The sequence below is a fragment of the Chanodichthys erythropterus genome, chromosome 13, assembly GCF_024489055.1.
Source record: "Chanodichthys erythropterus isolate Z2021 chromosome 13, ASM2448905v1, whole genome shotgun sequence".
Classification (NCBI taxonomy): Eukaryota; Metazoa; Chordata; class Actinopteri; order Cypriniformes; family Xenocyprididae; genus Chanodichthys; species Chanodichthys erythropterus.
Window position 1 is genome coordinate 29,818,486 of NC_090233.1, and position 12,241 is coordinate 29,830,726.

The following is a 12,241-nucleotide window of genomic DNA, read 5'->3' on the forward strand; positions in this document are numbered from 1 at the left end:
CGAGAGGTCAATTGACTGACAAAAACATTCTCACTGAATTTACAGCCATCTTGGCCGTGCGCACACATGCAAAGACCAAAATACACTCACATGTACTGGACAAGACAATAGATTCTCACACAAGCTGCTCTCTCTCACACACTCCATAACAAGCACCATTTAAAGTTCATGTGCTCAGCATTTAGAGCAACAATGTAATGTAAATGAAAATCAACATGTTACAGACTAAGAATGTGGCATACCTGTCTTGGACAAATTCTTTATAGTCTTTGTAGTCCCAGCTGTCAAACTTTTTGAATCTTTTAAAGTGTTTATCGGCATCAAATGGCTCACTGTCATTGTAGGCAAACACCAAGCCACATTTAGCACCAATGGCTCCTTTACGCACCTGAGGTGGAAGAACACAGCAGTGCTTTAAAACTAGGAGAAGCAGAAGAGATGAGTATAATGTTTCCATCTGAATAACCATACAAGCAGAACATATTTGAATTTCATGCTTATGTAGTATAAAACACAAAAGTTCAAGTGTGTACTGAAGCTTCTCTCACTTTTATCTTGATCTGTGTGACCTGAAAGCAGCTCTGGTTTTCAGTGGACAGAATCACACTGGCTTTCCTCTTTCCATTCTCTGTTAGAAAACCTGCAGGTTAAAATGAAACATCTACTTTTAAAGTCTCAACTTTTACTTTGTTTCTAAGCAAAACAGATGCAAAAAAAAAAAAAAAAAAAAAAAACAGCTCAAAACATATTCCTACTCTCCACAGAGAAAGGTTTGTAGGAACTTTTGTCCCTATCCATCCCAGTACTCCCTCTACTTTATCTGTACTACTTTCCTACTCATATTTTAAAACCAGGATTATTTGGAATGTTATGTATGGTTTGCGCACCATCTCCAGTGTTGGGCTCCGTCAGCATGTTTTCAGGGCCAGACTTTTCTTCTTTACTCTTCACATCGCATGCCTGCAGATGGAGCTGGAGGGGTTTACCTACACACACACACACATACATACACACACACACAAAGGTTTACATGTATTACAATGCTGTGGGCCGATTCAGCTAATTCCTGTTTCTAAACAACTGTAAATTCAGAGATTGGATTACTACGCCTCATCCTAAGTAGACTCAACCTGTCGAGTGTCAAGTGTTTGTATCTGTAATTTTTTCTGTTTTCTTCTAATCAATATTAGATATTTTTAATATAGCTATGTGGAGCTCCAAAAGCAATTTGTAACTAAAATCAGGAAAACAAACATAAAAAAAAAAATCAATGTAAAGATACTCTATGGCAAGAGTTTGCAAACTTGGTTGAAAGGGGTTTCTTAATTTAAGAGAAAACATTTATTTTAGCAGTAACAAACGAGAATAAAGAAAACAGCTAGATCAGTGTTGAAAGAAAGTTTAAATAAAATAAGTTACAAATAGTTGAAAAACTATCCCTTTAATTAAAAAAAAAGAAAAAAAAAAGCACATAATATTACCGAAACCTAAACTAAAATGAAATATAAACATAAAAATAAAAGCTAATTTAAAATATGAATTAATACCATAATAGTATTAAATTATACTAAAATAACTTATTAAAAAATAAGTGTCTTGCAGTGCACATTCATATATAGTTATGGGGATCATCACATGTAGGAGTTCATTGCATCAAAGTATCAAAAATCATTTGTCTACGGAACTAATGACAATTACCGTTACGGTAGAGGAGTCTTAACCGGACCGATGCCATAGAGGCCAGCAGTGAGGAAGCTCTGTATTCTGAGTCCAGATGCTCACAGATACCAGACAGAGAGATGAGGACTTTAGCCACACTGCCTCGAGCTAGAGCGAACGCTAACAGAGTCAGCTCAGCCTCAGGAGACACACAGCAGCTAGAAAGAGGTGGGACGGTTAAAAGCAAAGCACTTCTGATAAGCTTTCTCAGCAGAGAATGGCAGAGTGTCCAATTACATTCAGATGAAACGGCTGTAATTATTCACTGATAGAAAACAGTTTCCCATTATTATCAGGTTGACTCGTATTGTATAATTAAAACCGAAAGGGGTTTGCCGTTATTGCAGTCCCCGTCAGCATTGTTTTGACCTCTTAATAACACATTTAAATGTGTTGAGTTGAGCTGAGCTTGTGCTAGTACAGCTTGATTCTTACTCTGCTATGCGCAGTAAAAAGCCGTCCACCTCTTCCAGAATGTTTGCAGAGAAGAATTTGGGAAACTCCGTTGAAGATGGTGTTAAGGACAGGGGTGGCATGTGCTGTAAGGCTTTCCTAGAGAACAAGTGGAGAAAGTGTAAAAAAGGGGTTTATCAGAACAAAACCATATATACTACCATTCAAAAATTTGGAGTTGATAAATAATGTTTTTATGTTTTTGAAAGAAGTCTCTTATATTAACTAAGGCTGCATTTATTTAATCAATTAAAAAAAAAAGAAAAAAAAAAAAAAAAATAATCAAGAAACATCTCATTAATATCAATGTTCATAATGCTACAAAATGGTTGTGCTGTTTAATAATTTTGTGAATACCATGATACATTTAAGGATACTTTGATGAATACAAAAATTAATCAATGATCAAATGATCAATTTAATGCATCATTTCTGTATAAAAGTATTAATCTTTTTTAAAAAAAAAAATAACTTTTGGTAGTGTAAATGTCTCAAAAATTGTGACTGTCAAATTTTTAAATCAAAATGGCTAACGCTTTATTTTAAAGTGATGTTGTTACACATTACTGCATGTCCTTACTATAGTAATAACAATAAATTATGCATAATTACAAGTAACTAACCCAAAACCAAGCCCTAACCATAACTATATAGTAAGTACATGTAGTTAATTAATATTACTCAGTACTTATTTGAGTACAATGTAACTACGTCAGCTTAAAATAAAGTAACCTCAAAATGCATTAGGCAATATAGAGAATGAAAGTTCCCATCTAGGACACTATGGCCTGCTTTCACATACATGGCTTAGAATAAGCCAGGATTAGGCTTTAGTTTAATTAGGGCATTTAAGTAGCTTTTATAAATGTGCCTTAGAAAAAAAAAAACATTACTGGTGTGCATCTTGAGACAAAACAATGGCACTGACATTTTAAGTTATGTCAGTGCAAGTTGCTTTCAGTAAAAACAGCTCAAACATGCATTTTAGTCTGGGACTACGCTGTGAAACTAGAGGTGTGTAAATCAAAAGCTGGATTTATGCAGCATGTGACTATAAAGCAACAAATATAGTGCCATTACTACTGAGAAGCAAAAATTCATTAGTCATTTCTCTTGACTTACTGTGTGCTCTGTAGGACTGTCTGCGCAAGCACAGGGTTGGTTTCCATGGAAGCGGTGACCAGAGATGTGAGGAGCGACAGATACCATATAGCCGAGGCATCAGATACTGAAACCTCTTTGCTCTTGGTGATCTGGTAGCCCATTGTCTTCAGACCGTGAATACGTGTGTCACAGCCATCGCTAAGGCAGCGCTTAATGTTTATCTGAATATCTGAGAGACAAAAGGAAGATCTGTATTTACAAAGGCTTTCTGACTCCTTGCGTTCACGTGGATAGCATTAGTGGATATATATACTTGAAATACACAAATCACAGTCACTCTTTACATTCCACTCATAGTGTGCATGTTCAAAATAAATGTACACTACTGTGCATAAGTTTGGGGTAAGATTTTTTGAAAGAAATTATTCCACAAGGATGCATTAAACTGATCAAAATTGATAGTAAAGACATTCATAATGTTAAAAAAGATTTATATTTCAAACAAATGCTGTTCTTTTGAACTTTCTATTATTGAAGAATCCTGAAATAAATGTATTACTGTTTCTACAAAAATATTAAGCAGCTCAACGGTTCTCAACATTGATAATAAGGAATGTTTCTTGAGCACCAAATCAGCATATTAGAATGATTTCTGAAGAATCATGTGACACTAAAGACTAGAGTAATAATGCTGAAAATTCTGCTTTGTTGTCACAGGAATAAATTACATTTTAGAAGATATTAAAAAAGTTATTTCACAGTATTACAGTTTTTATATCAAATAAATATAGCCTTGGTTAGCATAAGGGACTCTTTCAAAAACCCCAAACTTTTGAACAGTAGTGTACAACTCCAAACTTCAAACAAAACACGGTGCTATACAAGCGTGTGCTCACAGGGATGGTTGATGTTGGCATTTTCTAGCAGCGGTACATAACCCGTGACGTTACTGGGGATCCTCACATCTCTGATCTCCTGCAGGGAACGCCGGCTCTTCCCTACAGCTACAGAAACCAGCTGCGGCATGTAGCTGTGGTCATTAGACGCAACCGCAATGGCCAACCGTCTCAAAACTATGTCTGGCTTCATTTTTAACCTGTGAAAGAGATGAGTGGTCATATTTAACTAGTTATTTAACAAAGATAATGGAATGTGTGACATTATCAGTGATATTGTAATTCCATGTGGATGCACCAATTAAATAAGCAGCTTGCCTTATCCAGTGTGAGCGAGCGCTGCCGTCCGACTGCCAGAAAGACACGGTCTCACCGTTGGTCAACTTGTTGATATCTGCACTATTGGACGAAGCCTCGATGAAGCTGTAGCACTGGGTGACCACTTTGACTTTATCCACATCTGGGTCATGATTGAGCTCTGCTCTGTACTGGATGTCTAGATCTGAAAGGAGAGTCATCAGAAAATGAAGATGAAGAGCAAAGGAGATGAAATGAAAATTCTCTCATATTTTATCCACAGTACATTTCACCACTAGCAACACAAAATGAAAATTGTTAAAGGTGCCCTAGAATCAGAATTTGAATTTACCTCGGCATAGTTGAATAACAAGAGTTCAGTACATGGAAAAGACATACAGTGAGTTTCAAACTCCATTGTTTCCTCCTTCTTATATAAATCTCATTTGTTTAAAAGACTTCCGGAAAACACTCGGATTTCAACATAATACTGACTGTTACGTGACAGTCGGGATCATTAATATATATGACCCCAATATTTGCATAATGGCAGCCCATTCGACGCATTAGACAAGGAAAGGCAATATTAAAGTCTGGATCTGTGCACAGACAAGATAAGCCAGCAAGAACAACAGCGAAAAATGGCAGATGGAGCAATAATAACATGATCCATGATATCATGAGATTTTTAGTGATATTTGTAAATTGTCTTTCTAAATGTTTCATTAGCATGTTGCTAATGTACTGTTAAATGTGGTTAAAGTTACCATCGTTTCTTACTGTATTCACTGAGACGAGAGTCGTTGCTATTTTCATTTTTAAACACGTGCAGACTGTATAATTCCTAAACACAACTTCATTCTTTATAAATCTCTCCAACAGTGTAGAATTAGACGTTAGCCACAGAGTACAGCCTCAAACTCACACAGAATCAAACGTAACCATCTAAATAAATACTTTACTCACATAATTCGAAGCATGCATACAGTAAACATCTAGTAAAGATCCATTTGAGGGTTATATTAGCTGTGTAAACTTTGTTTATGCAATGTATAGTCGAGAGCTTGTGGGGCAGAGGGAACACATCTCTTAAAGGGGCCGTGCTGAAAAAATCAGTGCATAGTTAATGATGCCCCAAAATAGGCAGTTAAAAAAATTAATAAAAAAAATCTATGGGGTATTTTGAGCTGAAACTTCACAGACACATTCAGGGGACACCTTAGAGTTATATTACATCTTGTAAAAAAAACAATCTAGGGCACCTTTAAAATAATGTTTTGTTTTCAATAGAATTTAGTAATGAGTCCTAAATCCCGCAAATTAGTTAGTATTTTTGTACTTCCGGTTCCATTGTCTCATGGTGGTTTTTGGTTGAATGCCTGAAATAAGGTCTGTAGTTAACACAAGCAAAACAATATTGTCTGCTTTTGCTCAATTTTGCCAATGACAAAATTACCTATAAAGCCAGAGCAGAACTGTTGTGCGTCTCTAAGCAACATATAGTGGTGCTTTGTTTCTGAATGAATCTGCGTTTTGAGTGAATCAATCGGGTTAACCAATGATTCAACTGCCCTTTCATAAAGAGAGCCATTTACTTCATTCCTGAATGAATTAGTCATTTAAACGAATCGAATGAATGACTCAGACTTACTCATTTAGACATTTTCCACCATCAACATCATTTACTCAACCTCAAAATTAGATTAATCGGCAAATTGTGTAATTAATTAGATTAAAAATGCAAATTGCTTTACAGCCCATATTATATATATATATTATGAATTGTTGTTACGACCCTACCCCCTTTGTGCCATTCACCTTTCTCCTTCTGCAGCAGGTAATCCAGGAAGTCTTGCACTACAGATGACCTCATGGTGCAAATGCTGTTGTAGCCTTCCAGCACAGGGAATGGAATGGCGCTACTGGGAATGCGATTCCGGTGCAAGAATTTGAGAATTTTGGAGGCATGCGCTTTGAGGCGGTCCTTGGACTTGGAGAAGATATCCACAAATCCTGGATGAGCATGAAGGGTAAAAGAGGAAAACAACTGGGTCAAACACTGACAGTCATTTGCAAAATCACCCAGAATGGTCAACTATGGACATCTGTGCTCCTGTCGCTAATGCATTCAAATAAATATGCATGCTCATTTCCACACCTGGTGTCAAAGAGCATGCCTGAAGTTGCCTGATCACATGACTGAGTTCTCCCTGAAGATTGGCTCCATTGGAGTTCTTCAGTGCCATGAGCATGTTCTCCACATCAACAATTCCATCACCCTCAGCATCAAACTGACCAAAGGCCTGAAGAGCACAAATGGAAGACATGATTTTTCTGTCTGTACATTCTGTGACACAAATATCAGGACACAAAAGAGGAGACAAAAAAAAAAAAAAAAAAAAAAAAGGACAACAAAACAGTCTCCTTAGGTCTCTCAAACCAGTTGTCTAGTTCACATACATAAACACACTCAAGCCAGCATGTGAATCATTTATACAAACTTATACAAATGGGCAGCCAAAAGTCAGAACTTCAGGTGTAGAAATGTGTTTTAAAAGTAAGATTTGTGATTGCCAAATTTCATTTATTATATTTATTGGCATGAAGTAGATTACAGCAAGACCTGGCACTAGATGTGTTTGACTCCTCGGCGGTCGAAATGAATTGGTCATTTAATTCAAAACCTGAAGCTGCCAATAAAAAAAAATTAAAAAAAAGACAAAGCAAATCTAATAATGACAGTCAGTCCCATAATACATGTAAACTAGGTGGAGACAGCCAATAAACAACCTTTATCAAACGTGTGATACAGAGATAGGGATTACACAATATAACCACTCACATGAGTAGAGCTGAGGGGTCAATTACACAACTTCATCATTACTCATTTACTAATTAATCGTTTAGTTGACAGGGACTTAGGCGCTTTTCTGGGTTGAACCTTCAATTTCTCAATGACCAGAATTGGCAAGAATTTAAACAACTAGTCGGCACACTGTTGCATCACCTCCTCGCACTCGTCTCTGGGCGCGTCTCTGCTCTCCAGCATCTCGCAGAACTGCTCCAGGGTGACGGACTCCTCTCCGCGGCTCAACCGCTCCTCCAGCCAACGAACCAGAGCGCTCTCGTTGCGAGCCAGCACCGACTCCGAAATGGCGACCCATGAGTCGCTCATACGGGCCGCTGCCTCTCGCAGCTTCACCTGTTCCAGTAGAGCTTCAGGGGTGGGGAGTCCGTAGATCGGTGCCGGCGGGTTCGCCGCACTTCTTCCGCTTCTCCCCGGACCGGAGACTGCCGCTCCTCCACCTCCACCACCACCACCGCCGCCGCCGCCGTTGCTATTGCCGCCGCCGCCACCTCCGTTACCGGCCCTGTTGCCTGTGGCCGCAGAGGCCGGGCTGCCCTCGGCGAACACGGGACTCTCCGTTTCTAGGTCCTCCTCATCGCCGCTCCCAACGCCACAGCCGCTCTCCGCGTTCCCCATGCTCTTCTTTTGCGGCCTCGGGCTCTCTCCCGATCGCCTTCAGCCCGGGTTTCAATCTTAGTTTTGGTGTCAGGTTTGTGCTCTTCCACTTAATGCGTTTCTCCGCTGTCACTACCGCATTGACGGGCTCCGCCAGCTGACGTCATGTTTGTCAGCAAAAAACTTTGGTCCCTTCCGTGAGCTCAGCGAAGCCCGCTGCGTTGGAAACACGCCCCCTAGCGTATTACCTCCAGTATTTGATTTCTTTCTTTCTTTTTTAAATTTTGGGCAATAAATAAATACAATATTAAGCCAAATAACTACGTGCTCACATTCGAAGCTGTTTAATTTATTTTGTAGGGCTTCTGGAAAGGTAATTCTTTATTTCAAAAATGCAAAACAAATTTAAAGGAATACCCTGCAAAATATTACATAGAATTTTTTCTAAGAATGTTTAGGAAAGGAACATTTGATATACCTGCGAATTTTGTGGACTGGAAAAAGAAACAATTTTGTATTTGTTTTATAGCCTAATTGTATTTACTCAAGATTATTTTTAAAGTATTTAATAAATTTAATTTAGATGTGCTTTTTATTTTCAGAACAACATTTTTAAATGCAAAAGCTTACTTTTTTGGGGAAAAAATACCATATAGCCTACATAAAAAGATGGGCTAAAAGTTAAAGTTTGGAAACATTACAATTTTGTATGTTTCTGAAATAAGTCTGTTATGCTTACCAAGGCTGCATTTATTTGATAAATCAAAAAATACAATGAAAACAGTGATATTGTGAAATATTACTACAATTTAAAATAATTTTTTCTATTTTAATACATTAAAAAATGTAATTTATTGGTGGCAAAGCTGAATTTTCAGCAACCATAATAAATGTTACTTGAGCAGCAAATCAGCATATCACAATAATTTCTGAAGGATCATGTGACTCTGAAGGCTGGAGTAATGATGCTGAAAATTCAGCTTCGCCAGCACAAGAATAAATTACACTTTAAAAATATATATTTGAATGTAAAACAGTTCTTTTGCATTATAGTCCTTCACGTCTATTGCGATCTCAGAAGTCAGGCCAGTTTATAATAGAATCAAAATCAACCGCAGGCGGTAGATCCTTCTCCTATTTGACATCTAAACTTTGGAACAATCTTCATTGTTCAGGAAGCAGACACACTCTGTTGGTTTAAATCTAAAATGCATCTCTTTAACCTGGCATACACATAACAAGTTATCAGTTCCACAACATAGCCCTGATTGAGTCAACTATCATCCACTGTGAAGGCCTCATCGACACGACAGCCAGTTGCGCAGCTCCTCAACAAACCGTCCATATCGGCGTGATGAATACAATCCTCAACTGGATGGAACTGGAATAAATACTATTGTGATCCCATCGGACTTATGATAGCTGCCTGAATCATAATAAAGCACTGTTCACCAGAGGAGAACTGGCCCCCTGACTGAGCCTGGTTTCTCCCAAGGTTTTTTTCTCCATTTTAATACCTGTTTGCCACCGGATGTCACCTGTTGGAGTTTGGGTTCCTTGCCGCTGTCGCCTTTGGCTTGCTTAGTTGGGTACACTTGACATTTGATATTCAACAGTGCTTTGATCTGCCTGCATTGACACCATTGTATGCGAACTGAACTGAGCTGGGTGATGACATCTGTTTACTCCAGTGCTGATATAGATAAATTAACTAAATTAATAACTATTGATTCATACATCGGAATGAATCAATACTGAATTTACTTAAGATAGATACTGACACCATTTTCTTTAAGATCTGCTGTGCAGCCAAAATGATCACTGTAAAGCAGCTTTGACACAATCTGCATTGTTAAAAGCGCTATATAAATAAAGGTGACTTTACTTTTAATTTGTTATAATTTTTTGCATATTACTGTTTTTACTGTAGTATTGATTAAATAAATTTAGCCTTGTGTGAGTGAGCATAAGAGACTTCTTTCAAAAACATAAAAAAAAATTGTAATGTTTCCAAACTTTTGACAGGTACTGTATATAAATTCACCGAAATCTATGTAACTTCACCCCTCCCCCCTGCAACTAATGTTGTTAATAATGTGACTATATAATACCTCTTTATTTATTTCAAACACTTGAAACAAAGAGTGCACTTTTTTATTGTAATTTTGACAATAATAGAATACCTTTTATATTCTTATACTACGAGTAACCACCAGTCAGTTTTAAGAGACTTTTTCAATTAAAAAATAAAGCCATCAAGAGCCAAAATTCATATGTGAATTCTATGTGCTTTATTTTGAAATTTGTCACCGTGTACAATTTTTTTCTCTCTCTTTTTTCTGCTTTCTATAGTGTTAATGTTGTTGTTCACTGGATAAAAAAGACCTTTCAGCTTTAAAAAAAAACCTTAATAGATCTACGCATGCGCAGTCCCACACCCGGAAACATGCTGATAGATGTGAATATGATGTGTTGCTCGGTACGCAATGCCATTGCTTCTTATTTTAAATGCTGACCGCTTGACAGTTTGTCTGTATACATTGTATGCACAATGCTGAAATATTTAGTAGCTCTCATATCAGTGGTCCTAGCCGTATGGACGGTGCCCGAGTGGCTCACATTCCCGGTCTATGGCAATGTTGTAAATGTCCTAGAGTCGTGGCTGCGGCAGCAGGTCAGTGAGGCGTCAACATCTCCACCAGGACGCATGCTGACCGAAGATGAGCTGTCTTTATACAACGGAGAAGAGAACAGTAAAGGGTTGTACCTGGCGATCTTAGGACAGGTGTTTGACGTCGAAAAGGGGAGGAAACATTACGGCCCTGGCGGCGGTTACCATTTCTTTACGGGTTAGTTCACTATGCATTTTACAAGCCAGATGTCTGAGTGATGCTAAAGCTTAGAAATCCTTGAAATCTGTGTGTTTGTGCAGGAAAAGACGCGTCAAGGGCGTTTATTACAGGTGACTTCACAGAGTCTGGCTTGTCGAGCGATGTCTCGGATTTCTCTGACTCCCAGATTGTGGCACTTCATGACTGGCAGTCATTTTATCAGAGGGACTACACTCCAGTAGGTTGGTATCACACGATGATGTCACTCATGTTTACGGGTTAGTTAAAAAAAAAAGAAAAATCTTACCTGTAAAAAATTCTGGCTTCTTTGACAAAAAAATTCTTCTGCACAGTTGTTAAAGTTTCTTTTAAAATTACTCATAATTGTTACTCGGTTAGCTTGAGAAAGTAGTGTTTAATGCAGTGTTTTGGAGTTTATAGTTATTTTAGTATTCCATTCATAATGTCACATTGATAAACATACATTTTCAAAGAAAATAACTTTTTTATTTTCAAGAAAAATGAGATATTTGAATTCTTTAAAGAACTGAAAGTGTTCGTAAGACTCTTCTGTGGTGTAATACTTGTAAGATATAATACAAAGGTCTTTGCTTAAGTTGTTGCAAAAAGTAATTCACCCACAAATAAAAATTGTTATGAGTGCAATGACAGATTTTATTTAGGGTGGACTGTCCCTTTAAGGTCACTGTCTGTATGACCCCTGTGCTGCAGGTAAACTGATAGGCCGATTCTACACAGAAACCGGTCAGCCCACTGATGCTTTGCTACATGTTGAGGCTTTCTTGTCAGAGGGGTTGAAGAAAAAGGCTCAGGCTCAGAGTGAGATGCAGCTGTACCCAGCCTGTAACTCGGAGTGGAGCGAAGCCAGCGGGGGACGGGTATGGTGCTCCACAATGAGGTACTTCTTTGACTTTTTATCATTTCTGCTTTGGACAACATTTGATACATTTACTAGAAAAATGTAATGCAAGTTTTACTTTGTAGCGGTGGCATTCACAGAGACTGGGTTGGAGTACCCAGAATGCTTTTCTCCCCTGGGTCTGGTCATTCCCGATGTGTGTGTATCCGACCGTCCGATCCTGTTCACTTAGAGAACCGAAACCTCAGAGAGTACAAGGACTGTCCTCCTCAAGCAGAGTCCTGCCAAATCGTTAAAGACTGAGCAACAAGTCTTCGCCACACTACAATAGTCAAATGAATTTGGCTTGGATTTCAAGCACTCTCCATCATTTTCTTCCATTTGACAAGATTTTTCATTGAGTTGAGTTTTCTTAATGTCATTATGTTTGGTTTATTAAAGCAGGCACATGCCATGTGTGACCAATACTGCTCTTACTGTATGTATTTATATAGTTCTGTTTCTGATTTAGTTTTTATTTCTAATTCCTTTGCAATTTGTGACCAAGTGTATTATTTATGTCATAGAATCAAGACTGTTAAATAAAAGACAATAGATT

At 38.0% G+C, this 12,241-nt stretch overlaps 2 protein-coding genes across 2 annotated transcripts in view; one reads left to right on the plus strand and one right to left on the minus strand.

Annotated features, from left to right (window-relative positions):
* zzef1 (zinc finger, ZZ-type with EF hand domain 1) overlaps positions 1-8,127 on the minus strand; it is a 50,433-nt gene extending 42,306 nt beyond the window's left edge. Inside the window, exons 1-11 of the mRNA XM_067406757.1 lie at positions 7,477-8,127; positions 6,628-6,772; positions 6,288-6,482; positions 4,491-4,674; positions 4,173-4,372; positions 3,295-3,505; positions 2,155-2,271; positions 1,699-1,877; positions 888-986; positions 549-640; positions 243-388 (exon numbers count right to left, since the gene is read on the minus strand). Coding sequence (XP_067262858.1) covers positions 243-388; positions 549-640; positions 888-986; positions 1,699-1,877; positions 2,155-2,271; positions 3,295-3,505; positions 4,173-4,372; positions 4,491-4,674; positions 6,288-6,482; positions 6,628-6,772; positions 7,477-7,953 — 2,045 coding nt within the window. The 5' untranslated portion in view covers positions 7,954-8,127. The remainder of the gene's footprint in view (positions 1-242; positions 389-548; positions 641-887; positions 987-1,698; positions 1,878-2,154; positions 2,272-3,294; positions 3,506-4,172; positions 4,373-4,490; positions 4,675-6,287; positions 6,483-6,627; positions 6,773-7,476) is intronic.
* Positions 8,128-10,329: 2,202 nt separating this feature from the next.
* cyb5d2 (cytochrome b5 domain containing 2) lies at positions 10,330-12,230 on the plus strand. Its single transcript, XM_067406759.1, has 4 exons — positions 10,330-10,781; positions 10,865-11,005; positions 11,496-11,682; positions 11,769-12,230. The coding sequence occupies exons 1-4, from the start codon at positions 10,484-10,486 to the stop codon at positions 11,944-11,946; spliced, it is 804 nt and encodes a 267-aa protein (XP_067262860.1). The 5' UTR covers positions 10,330-10,483; the 3' UTR covers positions 11,947-12,230.
* Positions 12,231-12,241: the final 11 nt, after the last annotated feature.